This window comes from Salmo salar, chromosome ssa10, assembly GCF_905237065.1.
Source record: "Salmo salar chromosome ssa10, Ssal_v3.1, whole genome shotgun sequence".
Classification (NCBI taxonomy): Eukaryota; Metazoa; Chordata; class Actinopteri; order Salmoniformes; family Salmonidae; genus Salmo; species Salmo salar.
Genome location: NC_059451.1, coordinates 19,524,313 through 19,539,506, shown reverse-complemented (window position 1 = coordinate 19,539,506; position 15,194 = coordinate 19,524,313). Strand labels below are relative to the sequence as shown.

Here is a 15,194-nt window from a genome sequence, read left to right as displayed (position 1 = left end):
CTTTGCCAAGATAATTGATCCATAGGACAGGTGTGGCATATCAAGAAGCTGATTAAACAGCATAATCATTACACAGGTGCAACTTGTGCTGGGAACAATAAAAGGCCACTCTAAAATGTGCAGCTTTGTCACAACACAGATGTCTCAAGTGTTGAGGGAGCGTGCAATTGGCATGCTGACTGCAGGAATGTCCACCAGAGCTGTTGTCAGAATTGAATGTTCATTTCTCTACCATAAGCTGCCTCCAACGTCATTTTAGAGAATTTGGCAGTATGTCCAACCTGCCTTTCAACCACAGACTACGGTCAGCCAAGGACATCCACATCCGGCATCTTCACCTGCCGGATCGTCTGAGCCCAGCCACCCAGACAGCTGATGAAACAGGAGTATTTCTGTCTGTAATAAAGCCCTTTTGTGGGGAAAAAACAAATTCTGATTGGCTTGGCTTGGGCCTATGCACACCCAGGCCCATCCATGGCTGCGCTCATGCCCGGTCATGTGAAAACCATAGATTAGGGTCTAATGAATTTAGTTCAATTGACTGATTTCCTTATATGAACTGTGACATAGTAAAATTATTGAAATTGTTGCACGTTGCATTTATATTTTTGTTCAGTATATAAAACTCTTCTCCATCTAAGGCTCTTTTCTAATCCATCCTCCATCCTCCTAAAATAGACCGCCAAAGATGAGAGGGTCATGTCATTCGATAATTCAATTCTGTTTTCCACTACTGGCTTACACAGAGGTCAACAACTGATGAAATGTTGAATTGAATCCCTGTGAACAGTTAGTTCCTGGATCTCCCTCCCATGCAATGCCTGGCAGATAGGCCTTTAAGGGGCTTACAATAAACACGGCTCTAATATTTTTCATATGCTGCTGTAGCATCATGCTTGACACTAGGCTAGCTCTAATGGGGTGTGGCGCTGTCCTAGAGCAGAGGAACAGGACTGGGCCTGGAGGAAACGTAAACAACCTCCTGTAGACTCCTGCCACTACAACAACAAGCCTCCATAAGGACAGACACACACACAGGACAAGACAGTCTACCTGCATACATCTAAAGTTGAGCATTTTGAATTCCAGTACTGTACAGCACACTAATAAGGGTAGAATATGTTAAAGATCAATGAATGACTTATTACTTTGTCATTGAGTTTATTGTAAAGTCTTACAGTGATTATTGAAAATAAAACAATGAAAAGGTGAGACAAACATTTGAATAAATACACAATGAAGGTCATTTCTGGCATGATAACTAACTAAATGCATATACCAATGTAATAATACTGCCTTATTCAAGAGAAACTGTGAGTGGGTATATACACAGCACCATCTAGTGGTCATTGTTCAAATCTCAAGAGTCCAAAACACTACAGCACTTCAAATCCAGCTCATCCCATTTCACAGTCCTGTTGCTACACTGCAGGAACCTCAATGTTGAACCCATGAATAACTGAAAAAGTGAATGGAAGGCTTTTTTAAGTTTCACTTCATGGCAGAAGAGCATATGTGAGTTCACAAGTAATAAAAAGTAAGTTTTGTATACAGGGAGGGAGGGTTGAGTAGGGCGTCGCCACATATGGTAACAAAGACAGAATGGGCGGTACAGGATAAGACAGTGTGATGGTGGAAGTGGAGGGGGGTTGGGGAAAGGGGGTCAGAGGAGTGCTGAGGGTCACAGGCTTTGGCAGCACGGTAGTTTGTTTTTCTGCCCATCGGTGGTGGGGGGGACACTGATGTCCACTACATTGTTGCCTGGAGACTCGTCATGTGCTGATCTGTCAGCTATCTGCTTCTGTGATACGATTCGGTAGATTTCTGGAGGAAAAAGAAGAGACAGTAACTGAAAATACAATGTGCCAATAATACATACCTTATACACTAGTTTGTTTCCAGTAATGTGAGGTGTGTCGTGGCTCCCTCTTCTTACCTGTGAGGATGTTCTTGAACGCCTCTTCTACATTAGTGGAGTCCAAAGCTGAGGTCTCAATAAATGATAGCGTATTCTTTTCTGAGGGAGAAAAAGAGAAAAGATTGCATTGAGACAAACAGGGGTGTCTTCTTAACCATTTTTGTCCACGGAGTGAGCTGTCATCTACTCCAGTGTTTTTGTTGTTTACCTGCGAAAGCGCGAGCCTCGTCTGTGGGCACTGCCCTGAGGTGGCGCAGGTCACTCTTGTTGCCCACCAGCATGATGACGATGTTGTTATCAGCATGATCCCTCAGCTCCTTCAGCCAGCGCTCCACATTTTCATAGGTTAGATGCTTGGCAATGTCGTACACTAGGAGTGCCCCCACCGCCCCCCGGTAGTACCTGATTGGGACAGAGCAGGGAGGATACGAGGTCATAGGTTGTGAGACTAAGATAGAGAAGGATTTCACACAATGGTTTCAGTGCTATCAAAATATGCTAGTTCCAAGACGAGCATCCTTAACATTATTGAACAATGAGCTCCCTCTACCACTCACGCTGAGGTGATGGCTCTGTAGCGCTCCTGTCCAGCTGTATCCCAGATCTGGGCCTTTATCATTTTGCCGTCCACCTGGATGCTGCGGGTGGCGAATTCCACACCGATGGTGCTTTTGCTCTCCAGGTTGAACTCATTCCGTGTGAAACGGGACAGCAGGTTACTCTTCCCCACACCAGAGTCTCCGATCAGCACCACTGGCAACAAAACACACATTTAGCATTGCAATGACAGGCTGCTGCTGTATGTTCAATACAGTGGAAAATGTTAGACCACATAACAGATCATATACAGTAAACCAATTACCAAAACCAAGTAGGCCAAGTGGATTACTTAGGAAAATGGCCGTAATCAAATGGATCTGTGAATGTCTGACTTCTTTGAATGCTTTGGAAAGACAATATGTTCATTGATTGAATACCGCTGTTTGCATGGCCTTGCCAAGATGACGAAAAACAACAGAAAAGCATTCTTAACAGAAATAAAGTGGTTAAATGAGTAGAAAGTGCTGCTCTGTCTTTTTAGTGGAGGAAAACGTTGTGAACTTTGTCCTTCTGAAGTCATGCTGCAGGAAGCTGAGAACCTGTTCCTACTGGGAAACCTGAGTTAACACTTTCAGAGGGCCTCTTCCTTTCCTGTCTTCTCCAGTGATTCACCCTCTGAATCACTTGGAAATCCTCTGTTCTCACTCTGTCCCTTTGATGACATTTTATATCATCATGTTTTAAGTGTCATTTGGAATGTCTCATGTTGAATATTGCTGTATACTACACTAGACTGGTAACGGGTGTGGTGTGCTTCTGTGGGATTGAAACATCTAACAGGAACTCATCAGTAGGGTAATAAATGGGTATCTGTAAGATTTTGACAAATGTGGTTTCTTGTGCCGGGGACTTCCTTCCTGCTCATTATCCCATTCCTATCTGATACAATTAAATGGGCAGTCTATTATCAGGGATAGTCATGTTCAGCTACATCGCATACTGTCAGTCACATTATAATCTAAGCAAACTGTTTATGGGATGAACAAATATAACAGTATTTCTATTAGGTGTATTCTTTATGGGTATTACCTATAAGTTACATATACAACAAATAAAAAAATGACAATGACTTAATGAATCACCCATTTCAGGTTTGACCTTTGGTACACTTGTGAAAAGAATCCTAGCTATGATTTGTATTTGAAGAAATCTGCATGTTGCTGGCCAGCACCTTTTGAGTATGATGAAGGTGTTATAAAGGAACGAGACCTGAGAAATCCTCTGTCGTTAGACAAGTTAGAACTGTGCATTTGTCAACACAATGCGACAAAACTAAGAATTAGCATGCCACCAGATCAGATGGAGGCTTGCTAAATCTATCTACATTCTAAAACAATCTGTTATAATAAAATACATTGTGGGCGCTTCCTCTAACGTAATTAACAAAATCAGACCAATTCTATTTGTTGTAGCTACCACAAAAAGCAGCTAGCTACAGCTAGATGTGTAGACATGGATGACAGTTAGTTTACCTTTGAACAAGAAATCGTATTCATCATCTCGGTTACCCATGTCTTTAAAATCGTCTGATTCCAATTTAATTGCGATATATTCCTGGTCTAGCGTTTCAGCTGTTGGTTGTAGTGTTTTCTCCGTCCCTTTTTTTCCCCCTGTAACCCAATGCGCGAAACAATGCCTTGGCTGTCACAGTCTCCAACCGACCGCAGGAAGAGAGGGGATCTTCCTGGCTCTGCAGAAGGGGAGGAGTTCACTGGCGCCAATGTAAACTCTACTACAATATTCATGGCATTCCATTACAGTAGTAATAGGCCTACATAGCTAGGCTATATCAGTGATAATATCTACAGTTGGTGGTTAAAGAATGCTGGCTTCTTTTTTCATCTGATGACCACTCCTGTCAAATTATACTTTATCAAGGGTCTACTCAGATCCTCAAGAAGTTCTACAGCTGCACCATTGAGAGCATCTTGACTGGCTGCATCAGTACTTGTTATGGCAACTGTACGAGTCTGAGGGTGGTGCGGACAGCCTAGTACATCACTGAGGCCGAGCTCCCTGCCATCCAGGACCTCTACATCAGGCAATGTGAAAGAAAGGCCCAGAAAATTGTTAAAGATTTCAGCCACTCAAGCCATCGATTGTTCTCTCTGCTTTTGAACGGCAAGTCTGACACCAACAGCCGTCTGAACAGTTTCTATGCCAAAGCCATAAGACTGCTAAATAGCTAACAAAATGGCTACAATGACTATTTGCATTGACCCTTCTATGCACACTCACTCTATGCACTTACTCACACACACACACACTCTTGTATAACTAACCTTGTGGGGACACTATTCCCCTTAACCCTATTTTTATTTTATTTTATTTAACTAGGCAAGTCAGTTAAGAACAAATTGTTATTTACAATGACGGCCTACCAAAAGGCAAAAGGATACCTGCAGGACAGGGCCTGGGATTAAACAAAATTAAATAAATACAATATAAATATAGGACAAAACACACATCACAACATGAGAGACACAACAATACATAAAGAGAGACCTAAGATAGCATAACAAGGCAGAAACACATAACACAACATGGTAGAAAAACAATATGACAACAACATGGTAGAAAAACAACATGACAACAACATGGTAGAAACACAACATGACAACAACATGGTAGAAAAACAACATGACAACAACATGGTAGAAAAACAACATGACAACAACATGGTAGCAAAACAACATAACACAGCATGGTAGAAAAACAACATGACAACAACATGGTAGCAAAACAACATGACAACAACATGGTAGAAAACAACATAACAACAACATGGTAGAAACACAACATGACAACAACATGGTAGCAAAACAACATAACACAGCATGGTAGAAAAACAACATGACAACAACATGGTAGAAAAACAACATAACACAGCATGGTAGCAAAACAACATGACAACAACATGGTAGAAAAACAACATGACAACAACATGGTAGCAACACAACATGACAACAACATGGTAGAAAACAACATAACAACAACATGGTAGAAACACAACATGACAACAACATGGTAGAAAACAACATAACAACAACATGGTAGAAACACAACATGACAACAACATGGTAGAAAACAACATAACAACAACATGGTAGAAACACAACATGACAACAACATGGTAGAAAAACAACATGACAACAACATGGTAGCAACACAACATGACAACAACATGGTAGAAAACAACATAACAACAACATGGTAGAAACACAACATGACAACAACATGGTAGAAAAACAACATGACAACAACATGGTAGAAACACAACATTTACATTTAAGTCATTTAGCAGACGCTCTTATCCAGAGCGACTTACAAAATGGTGCATTCACCTTATGATATCCAGTGGAACAACCACTTTACAATAGTGCATCTAAATCTTTTAAGGGGGGGGGTTAGAAGGATTACTTTATCCTATCCTAGGTATTCCTTAAAGAGGTGGGGTTTCAGGTGTCTCCGGAAGGTGGTGATTGACTCCGCTGTCCTGGCGTCGTGAGGGAGCTTGTTCCACCATTGGGGTGCCAGAGCAGCGAACAGTTTTGACTGGGCTGAGCGGGAACTGTGCTTCCTCAGAGGTAGGGGGGCCAGCAGGCCAGAGGTGGATGAACACAGTGCCCTTGTTTGGGTGTAGGGCCTGATCAGAGCCTGAAGGTATGGAGGTGCCATTCCCTTCACAGCTCCGTAGGCAATCACCATGGTCTTGTAGCGGATGCGAGCTTCAACTGGAAGCCAGTGAAGAGAGCGGAGGAGCGGGGTGACGTGAGAGAACTTGGGAAGGTTGAACACCAGACGGGCTGCGGCGTTCTGGATGAGTTGTAGGGGTTTAATGGCACAGGCAGGGAGCCCAGCCAACAGCGAGTTGCAGTAATCCAGACGGGAGATGACAAGTGCCTGGATTAGGACCTGCGCCGCTTCCTGTGTGAGGCAGGGTCGTACTCTGCGAATGTTGTAGAGCATGAACCTACAGGATCGGGTCACCGCCTTGATGTTAGTGGAGAACGACAGGGTGTTGTCCAGGATCACGCCAAGGTTCTTAGCACTCTGGGAGGAGGACACAAGGGAGTTGTCAACCGTGATGGCGAGATCATGGAACGGGCAGTCCTTCCCCGGGAGGAAGAGCAGCTCCGTCTTGTCAACATGACAACAACATGGTAGAAAAACAACATGACAACAACATGGTAGAAAAACAACATGACAACAACATGGTAGAAACACATGGTAGGAGAACAAAAACATGGTACAAACATTATTGGGCAAAGACAACAGCACAAAGGTCAAAAAGGTAGAGACAACAATACATCATACAAAGCAGGCACAACTGTCAGTAAGACTGTCCATGATTGAGTCTTTGAATGAAGAGATTGAGATAAAACTGTCCAGTTTGAGTATTTGTTGCAGCTCATTCCAGTAGCTAGCTTCAGAAAACTGAAAAGAGGAGCGACCCAGAGATGTGTGCGCTTTGGGGACCTTTAACCGAATGTGACTGGCAGAATGGGTGTTGTATGTAGGGAATGAGGGCTGCAGTAGATATCTCAGATAGGGGGGAGTGAGGCCTAAGAGGGTTTTATAAATAAGCATCAACCAGTGGGTCCTGCGACGGGTATTCAGAGATAACCAGTTTACAGAGGAGTGTAGAGTGCAGTGATGTGTCCTATAAGGAGCATTGGTGGCAAATCTGATGGCCGAATGGTAAAGAACATCTAGTCGCTCGAGAGCACCCTTACCTACCGATCTATAAATTACGTCTCCGTAGTCTAGCACGGGTAGGATGGTCATCTGAATCAGGGTTAATTTGGCAGCTGGGGTGAAAGAGAAGCGATTAAGATAGAGGAAACCAAGTCTAGATTCAACTTTAGCCTGCAGCTTTGATATGTGCTGAGAGAAGGACAGTGCACCGTATAGCCATACTCCCAAGTACTTGTATGTGGTGACTACCTCAAGCTCTAAACCCTCAGAGGTAGTAATCACACCTGTGGGAAGATCAAATGTATTTATATAGCCCTTCTTACATCAGCTGATATCTCAAAGTGCTGTACAGAAACCCAGCCTAAAACCCCAAACAGCAAGCAATGCAGGTGTAGAAGCACGGTGGCTAGGAAAAACTCCCTAGAAAGGCCAAAACCTAGGAAGAAACCTAGAGAGGAACCAGGCTATGAGGGGTGGCCAGTCCTCTTTTGGCTGTGCCGGGTGGAGATTATAAAAGCACATGGTCTAGATGTTCAAATGTTCATAAATGACCAGCATTGTCAAATAATAATAATCATAGTAGTTGTCGAGGGTGCAACAAGTCAGTAACACAAGAGTAAGTGTCAGTTGGCTTTTTCATAGCCGATCTTTGAGAGTATCTCTACCGCTCCTGCTGTCTCTAGAGAGTTGAAAACAGCAGGTCTGGGACAGGTAGCACGTCCGGTGAATAGGTCAGGGTTCCAGCAGGTCTAGGACAACAGGTCTGGGACAGGTAGCACGTCCGGTGAACAGGTCAGGGTTCCATAGCTGCAGGCAGAACAGTTGGAACTGGAGCAGCAGCACGGCCAGGTGAACTGGGGACAGCAAGGGGTCATCAAGCCAGGTAGTCCTGAGGCATGGTCCTAGGGCTCAGGTCCTCCGAGAGAGAGACAGAAAGAAAGAGAAAGAGAGAATTAGAGAGAGCATATTTAAATTCACACAGGACACCGGAAAAGACAAGAGAAATATTCCAGATGTGACAGACTGACCCTAGCCCCCCGACACATAAACTACTGCAGCATAAATACTGGAGGCTGAGACAGGAGGGGTCAGGAGACACTGTGGCCCCATCCGATGAAACCCCCGGACAGGGCCAAACAGGTAGGATATAACCCCACCCACTTTGCCAAAGCACAGCCTCCACACCACTGGAGGGATATCTCCAACCACCAACATACCATCCCGGGACAAGGCCGAGTAAAGCCCACAAAGATCTCCGACACGGCACAGCCCAAGAGGGTTTTGCCTTGTTTATCAAAAAGAGGAGCCTTCTTCTTACCAAACCACATGACCTTTGTTTTGGAGGTGTTCAGAACAAGGTTAAGGGTAGAGAAAGCTTGTTGGACACTAAGAAAGCTTTGTTGTAGAGCATTTAACACAAAATCCGGGGAGGGGCCAGCTGAGCATAAGACTGTATCATCTGCATATAAATGGATGAGAGAGCTTCCTACTGCCTGAGCTATGCTGTTGATGTAAATTGAGAAGAGCGTGGGGCCTAGGATCGAGCCTTGGGGTACTCCCTTGGTGACAGGCAGTGGCTGAGACAGCAGATTTTCTGACTTTATACACTGCACTCTTTGAGAGAGGTAGTTAGAAAACCAGGCCAAACACCCCTCTGAGACACCAATACTCCTTAGGCGACCCACAAGAATGGAATGGTCTACCGTATCAAAAGCTTTGGCCAGGTCAAAAAAAATAGCAGCACAATATTGCTTAGCATCAAGGGCAATGTTGACATCATTGAGGACCTTTAAGGTTGCAGTGACACATCCATAACCTGAGTGGAAACCAGATTACATACCCGAGAGAAAACTATAGACATAAAGAAAGCCAGTCAGTTGATTATTGACAAGTTTTTCCAACACTTTTGATAAACAAGGCAAAATAGAAATAGGCCTATTAACAGTTAGGATCAGCTTGATCTCCCCCTTTCAATAAAGGACGAACTGTGGCTGCCTTCCAAGCAATGGGAACCTCCCCAGAAAGGAGAGACAGGTTAAAAAGGTTGGAGATAGGCTTTGCGATGATAGGGGCAGCAACCTTAAAGAAGAAAGGGTCTAAACCATCTGACCCAGATGTTTTTTGGGGGTCAAATTTAAGGAGCTCCTTTAGCACTTCGGACTCAGTGACTGCTTGCAGGGAGAAACTTTGTAGCAGGGCAGAGGAAAAAGAGGTAGAAGCATCAGGGATAGTCGCATTAGAAGGGGTGGGAGATGAGGAAATGTTGGACGGGCAAAGAGGCAAGGCTGAGTCAAATAGGAATCCTGACTTAATTAATGAAGTGGTGATTAAAGAGCTCAGCCATGTGTTTCTTGTCAGTAACAACCACATCATCAACATTAAAGGACATGGGCAGCTGTGAGGAGGAGGGTTTATTCTACCGGTCTTTAACCGTTTAAGAACTTCTTGGGGTTAGACCCACAGAGAGAGAGAGAGAGAGAGAACTGCTCCTTAAAGTAACTAACTTTGGCCTTCCGGATAGTCTGAGTGCACTTATTTCTCATTTTCCTGAACGAGAGCCAGTCAGCCTGAGTATGTGTGTGCCGAGCCATTCATCAAACCTCAAATCTTGAGGTGGATTAACTCTGCAAGGTCATGGTCGAACCAGGGGATGAACCTGTTTTTAATTCTCATTTTCTTTATGGGGGCGTATTTGTTAACAATATCACTGAAAATATCAAAAAGAACGTCCAAGCGTCTTCGACAGAGGGATCAAGCTGATTCTATACCATTTTACAGAGGCCAGTTCATGAAAGAAGGCTTGCTCATTAAAGTTTTTTAGCAAGCGTCTATGACAAATCAGGACAGGTCGTTTCACTGAGCAGCCATTACGAACACAGGCTGTAAAACAGTGATTACTAAGGTCATTACAGAAAAGACCAGACTGATACCTATCAGGATTATTTGTGAGGATGATCAAATTTGATTTGATTTGGATAACATCGAGGAGAGTAGCCTTTTCTGGGTGTTTGGAGTCATACCTTGTGGGATTGGTGATAATCTGAGAAATATTTAGGGAGTCCCATTGCTTTAGGACTTGGTCAGGTGGTTTAAGCATGTCCCAGTTTAGGTCACCTAACAGGAAAAATTCAGATTTAGTGTAAGGGGCCAGGAGAGAGCTTAGGGCAGGTAGGGTACAGGACCTAACCCTAACCCAATTCAAAATCCTATTTTCCCTAAACCCTAACCCAAAACCTAAACTTAACCCTAAACCTAACTCTAGCTTCTAACTATAAATCTAACCCTAGCTCCTAAACCTAAACTTAATTCTAACCCTAACACTAATTCTAACCTTAACCCACTAGAGATAGCATTTGACCTTGTGGGGTCTAATAAAATGTCCCCAGTTAGTCAAATAATTTGTATGTTTACTATTCTTGTGGGGACTTCTGGTCCCCACAAGTATAGTTAGACATGTCCACTTCATTACACGCACACACATTCATACTGACTCTACACACATGAGTCAGTATATCCAGATGCCCAGTCACCTTACTCCTACACATATCTAACCCTCTAACTCCAGCATCCCTGCACATCGGAAATATGGTAATGAAACTAACCCTGGAACTGACCCTGTATATAGCTTACTTACTTTCTCGTGTTCTTCTTATTTCTATTTCTTTTGTGTTTTTGTTCTATTTGACTTATTATTATAGTACTACTGATCACAGTTGTAAAGTAATTAAGTAAAAATACTTTCAAGTACTACTTAAGTAGTATCTGGGTATCTATACTTTACTATTTATATTTTTAACAACTTTTGCTTTTACTTCACTGCATTCCTAAAGAAAATAATGTACTTTTTATGACATACATTTCCCTGACACCCAAAAGTACTTCTTACGTTTTGAATGCTTAGCAGGGCAGGAAAACTGTCCAATTCACACACTCAAGAGACCGTCCCTGGTCATCCCTACTGCCTCCAATCTGACGGACTCATGAAACACAAATGCTTCCTTTGTAAGTGATGTCTGAGTGTTGGAGTGTTCCCCTGGCTCTCCGTAAATTAAAAAAACAAGAAAATGGTGCCGTCTGGTTTGCTTAATTTAAGGAATTTGATTTCTACTTTTACTTTTGATACTTAAGTAGATTTAAAACCAAATACTTTTAGACTTTTACTCAAGTAGTATTTTACTGGATGACTTTTACTTTTACTCATTTTCTATTAAGGTATCTTGACTTTTACTCAACTATGACAATTGGGTACATTTTCCACCACTGCTACTGATATTGATTACTGCATTGTTGGGAAAGAGCAAGCATGAAAGACATTTCACTGTACTTGTACACGTGACTTCAATCGTCTCAGGCATGTGGCACAATATAGGAATTTATGGTTAGATCAGAATCGCTTTCACAATCATTAGCCTTTACAGAGAATTCAGTCCAAACCACAAGTCCAAATCCACATCTCCCTCCATGGCTTAGGAAAGGACTGCTTTAGCAAGCTAGCTACTGCAGGACATTAACACAAGCAGACCAGAAACAGTCACATTTGTCTGACAATAATGACGTTTAGCTTAGGATGTGATTTGATTAGTGTGAAGCAAAATCCAAACCGGCCTACCTTGGGGGGTGTTTTGCTGCACCAGGAGAAACCACAGTTGAGCTCAGCTCAATGCTGATTGGTTAATTATTTAGTAAATTTTTTATCAAGGGAAGCCAAATGCTTGCTAGCATCAATCAATCAAATGCTAGGCCGGGAACATGTCATTCTCTTTCTTTCCAGACAGCATCAGATTGTCTATAGCCTAGTAGGAGATTTAGCAACATTGATTGGACTAAAATGTTTTTGGTATCTTTAAGTTTGTTTTCAGTGTATTGAACTAAGCATACAGTGCATTCGGAAAGTCTTCAGACTCCTTGACTTTTTCCACATTTTGTTATGTTGCAGCCTTATTCTAAAATGTATTAAATCGTTTTTTCCCCCTCATCAATCTACACACAATACCCCATAATGACAAAGCAAAAACTGGTTTTTAGAATTTTTTGCAAATGTATTTAAAATAAAAAACTGAAATATCACATTTACATAAGTATTCAGACCTCAGTACATTGTTTGAAGCACTTTTGGCAGCGATTACAGCCTTGAGTCTTCTTGGGTATGACGCTACAAGCTTGGCACACCTGTATTTGGGGAGTTTCTCCCATTTTTCTCTGCAGATCCTCTCAACCTCTGTCAGGTCGGATGGAGACAGTCGCTGCACAGCTATTTTCAGGTCTCTCCCGAGATGTACAATCGGGTTCAAGTCCGGGCTCTGGCTGGGTCACTCAAGAACATTTAGACTTGTCCCGAAGCCCCTCCTGCGTTGTCTTGGCTGTGTGCTTAGAGTCGTTGTCCTGTCTGAGGTCCTGAGCAGGTTGTCATCAAGGATCTCTCTGTACATTGCTCCATTCATCTTTCCCTCAATCCTGACTGGTCTCCCCCAGTCCCTGCCACTGAAAAACATCCCCACAGCATGATGCTGCCACCACCATGCTTCACCGTAGGGATGGTGCCTGGTTTCCTCCAAGACGTGGCGCTTGGCATTCAGGCCAAAGAGTTCAATCTTGGTTTCATCAGACCAGAGAATCTTTTCTTATGGTCTGAGAGTCCTTTAGGTGCCTTTTGGCAAACTCCAAGCGGGCTGTCATGTGCCTTTTACTGAGAAGTGGCTTCCGTCTGGCCACTCTACCATAAAGGCCTGATTGGTGGAGTGCTGTAGAGATGGTTGACCTTCTGGAAGATTGTTCCATCTCCACAGAGGAACTCTGAAGCTCTGTCAGAGTGACCATCGGATTCTCAGTCACCTCCCTGACCAAGGCCCTTCTCCCCCAATTGCTCAATTTGGCCGGGCGGCCAACTCTAGGAAGAGTCTGGGTGGTTCCAAACTTCCATTTAAGAATGATGGAGGCCAGCCTCCCGAGTGGCGCCGTGGTCTAAGGCACTGCATCGCAGTGTTAGCTGTGCCACTAGAGATTCTGGGTTCAAGTCCAGGCTCTGTTGCAGCCGGCCGCAACCGGGAGACCCATGGGGCGGCGCAGAATTGTCGCAGTGCCGTCTGGGTTAGGGGAGGGTTTGGCCAGCAGGGATGTCCTTGTCCCATCGCGCACTAGCGACCCCAGCTGAGCGCAGTGCACGCTGACACAATCCCCAGGTGTACAGTGTTTCTTCCGACACATTGGTGCGGCTGGCTTCCAGGTTAAGTGGGCATTGTGTCAAGAAGTAGTGCACTTTGAGCTAGCCCACCAAGGCCAGCCCAAGGGTTGACGTCAAAATGCCAATGAAACGGGGCTTTAGTTTTAATTTAAGGTTAGGCATAAGGTTAGCAGTGTGGTCAATGTTAGGTTCAAAATAAAATTTTAAGAAGATCAATTGTAGAAATAGGCAGGGTTTAGGACTCTGGCTGGTAACTCGTGATGACCAGGCACGATATAAAGTGTTTTTTTTCTCTCAAAGTTGCCGGGATGTCATGTGTCCTACAATATCAGTACACTCGTAACACCCTAATCATTACGAAACTTCTATTCGATCAAATAAGTCACACGTAACAAATAAGAGATTACATTTTTTTGTTAAAAACCTCTTAAGGATCCGCCCCTTTTTTTCAATTTTCACCTAAAATGACATACCCAAATCTAACTGCCTGTAGCTCAGGCCCTGAAGCAAGGATATGCATATTCTTGGTACCATTTGAAAGGAAACCTTAAAGTTTGTGGAAATATGAAAGGAATGTAGGAGAATATAACACAATAGATCTGGTAAAAGATAATACAAAGAAAAACCCAACTGTTCTTTTGTATTTTTTTGTACCATCGTGCTTGAAATGCAAGAGAAAGGCCATAATGTATTATTCCAGCCCAGGTGCAATTTAGATTTTGGCCACTAGCTAGCAGCAGTGTATGTGCAAAGGTTTAGACAGATCCAATGAACCATTGCATTTCTGTATCAAGACTGGCCAAATGTGCCAAATTTGTTTATTAATAACTTTTCATGTTAAAAATTGTGCACTCCTCAAACAATAGCATGGTATTCTTTCACTGTAATAGCTACTGTAAAGTGGACAGTTCAGTTATATTAACAACAATTTAAGCTTTCTGCCAATATCAGATATGTCTATGTCCTGGGAAATGTTTGTTACTTTTATTTTTTATTGCACCTTTATTTAACCAGGTAGGCTAGTTGACAACAAGTTCTCATTTGCAACTGCGACCTGGCCAAGATAAAGCGTAGCAATTTGACACATACAACAACACAGAGTTACACATGGAATAAACAAACATACAATCAATAATACAGTAGAACAAAAAAAGTCTATATACAGTGAGTGCAAATGAGGTAAGTTGAGGCAAATAGGCCATGGTGGTGAAGTAATTACAATATAGCAATTAAAACACTGGAATGGTAGATGTGCAGAAAATTAATGTGCAAGTAGAGATACTGGGGTGTAAAGGAGCAAGATAAATAAATAAATACAGTATGGGGATAAGGTAGGTAGATAGATGGGCTGTTTACAGATGGGCTATGTACATGTGCAGTGATCTGTGAGCTGCTCTGACAGTTGGTGCTTAAAGCTAGTGAGCGAGATATGAGTCTCCAGCTTCAGAGATTTTCGCAGTTCGTTCCAGTCATTGGCAGCAGAGAACTGGAAGGAAAGACGACCAAAGGAGGAATTGGCTTTGGGGGTGACCAGTGAGATATCACTGCTGGAGCACGTGCTACGGGTGGGTGCTGCTATGGTGACCAGTAAGCTGAGATAAGGCGGGGCTTTACCTAGCAGAGACTTGTAGATAACCTGTAGCCAGTGGGTTTGGCGACGAGTATGAAGCGAGGGCCAACCAACGAGAGCGTACAGGTCGCAATGGTGGGTAGTGTATGGGGCTTTGGTGACAAAATGGATGGCACTGTGATAGACTGCATCCAGTTTGTTGAGTAGAGTGTTGGAGGCTATTTTAT

The 15,194-nt window shown here is 43.2% G+C and overlaps 1 protein-coding gene across 1 annotated transcript; it reads right to left on the bottom strand.

Annotated features, from left to right (window-relative positions):
- Nucleotides 1–1,144: 1,144 nt before the first annotated feature.
- On the bottom strand, nucleotides 1,145–4,221 carry LOC106613716 (ras-related protein Rab-11B). Its single transcript, XM_014216252.2, has 5 exons — nucleotides 3,991–4,221; nucleotides 2,476–2,671; nucleotides 2,127–2,320; nucleotides 1,937–2,017; nucleotides 1,145–1,824 (listed from the first exon to the last, which is right to left on the bottom strand). Exons 1-5 carry the CDS (start codon nucleotides 4,028–4,030, stop codon nucleotides 1,682–1,684), a joined length of 654 nt encoding a protein of 217 aa, XP_014071727.1. The 5' UTR covers nucleotides 4,031–4,221; the 3' UTR covers nucleotides 1,145–1,681.
- Nucleotides 4,222–15,194: the final 10,973 nt, after the last annotated feature.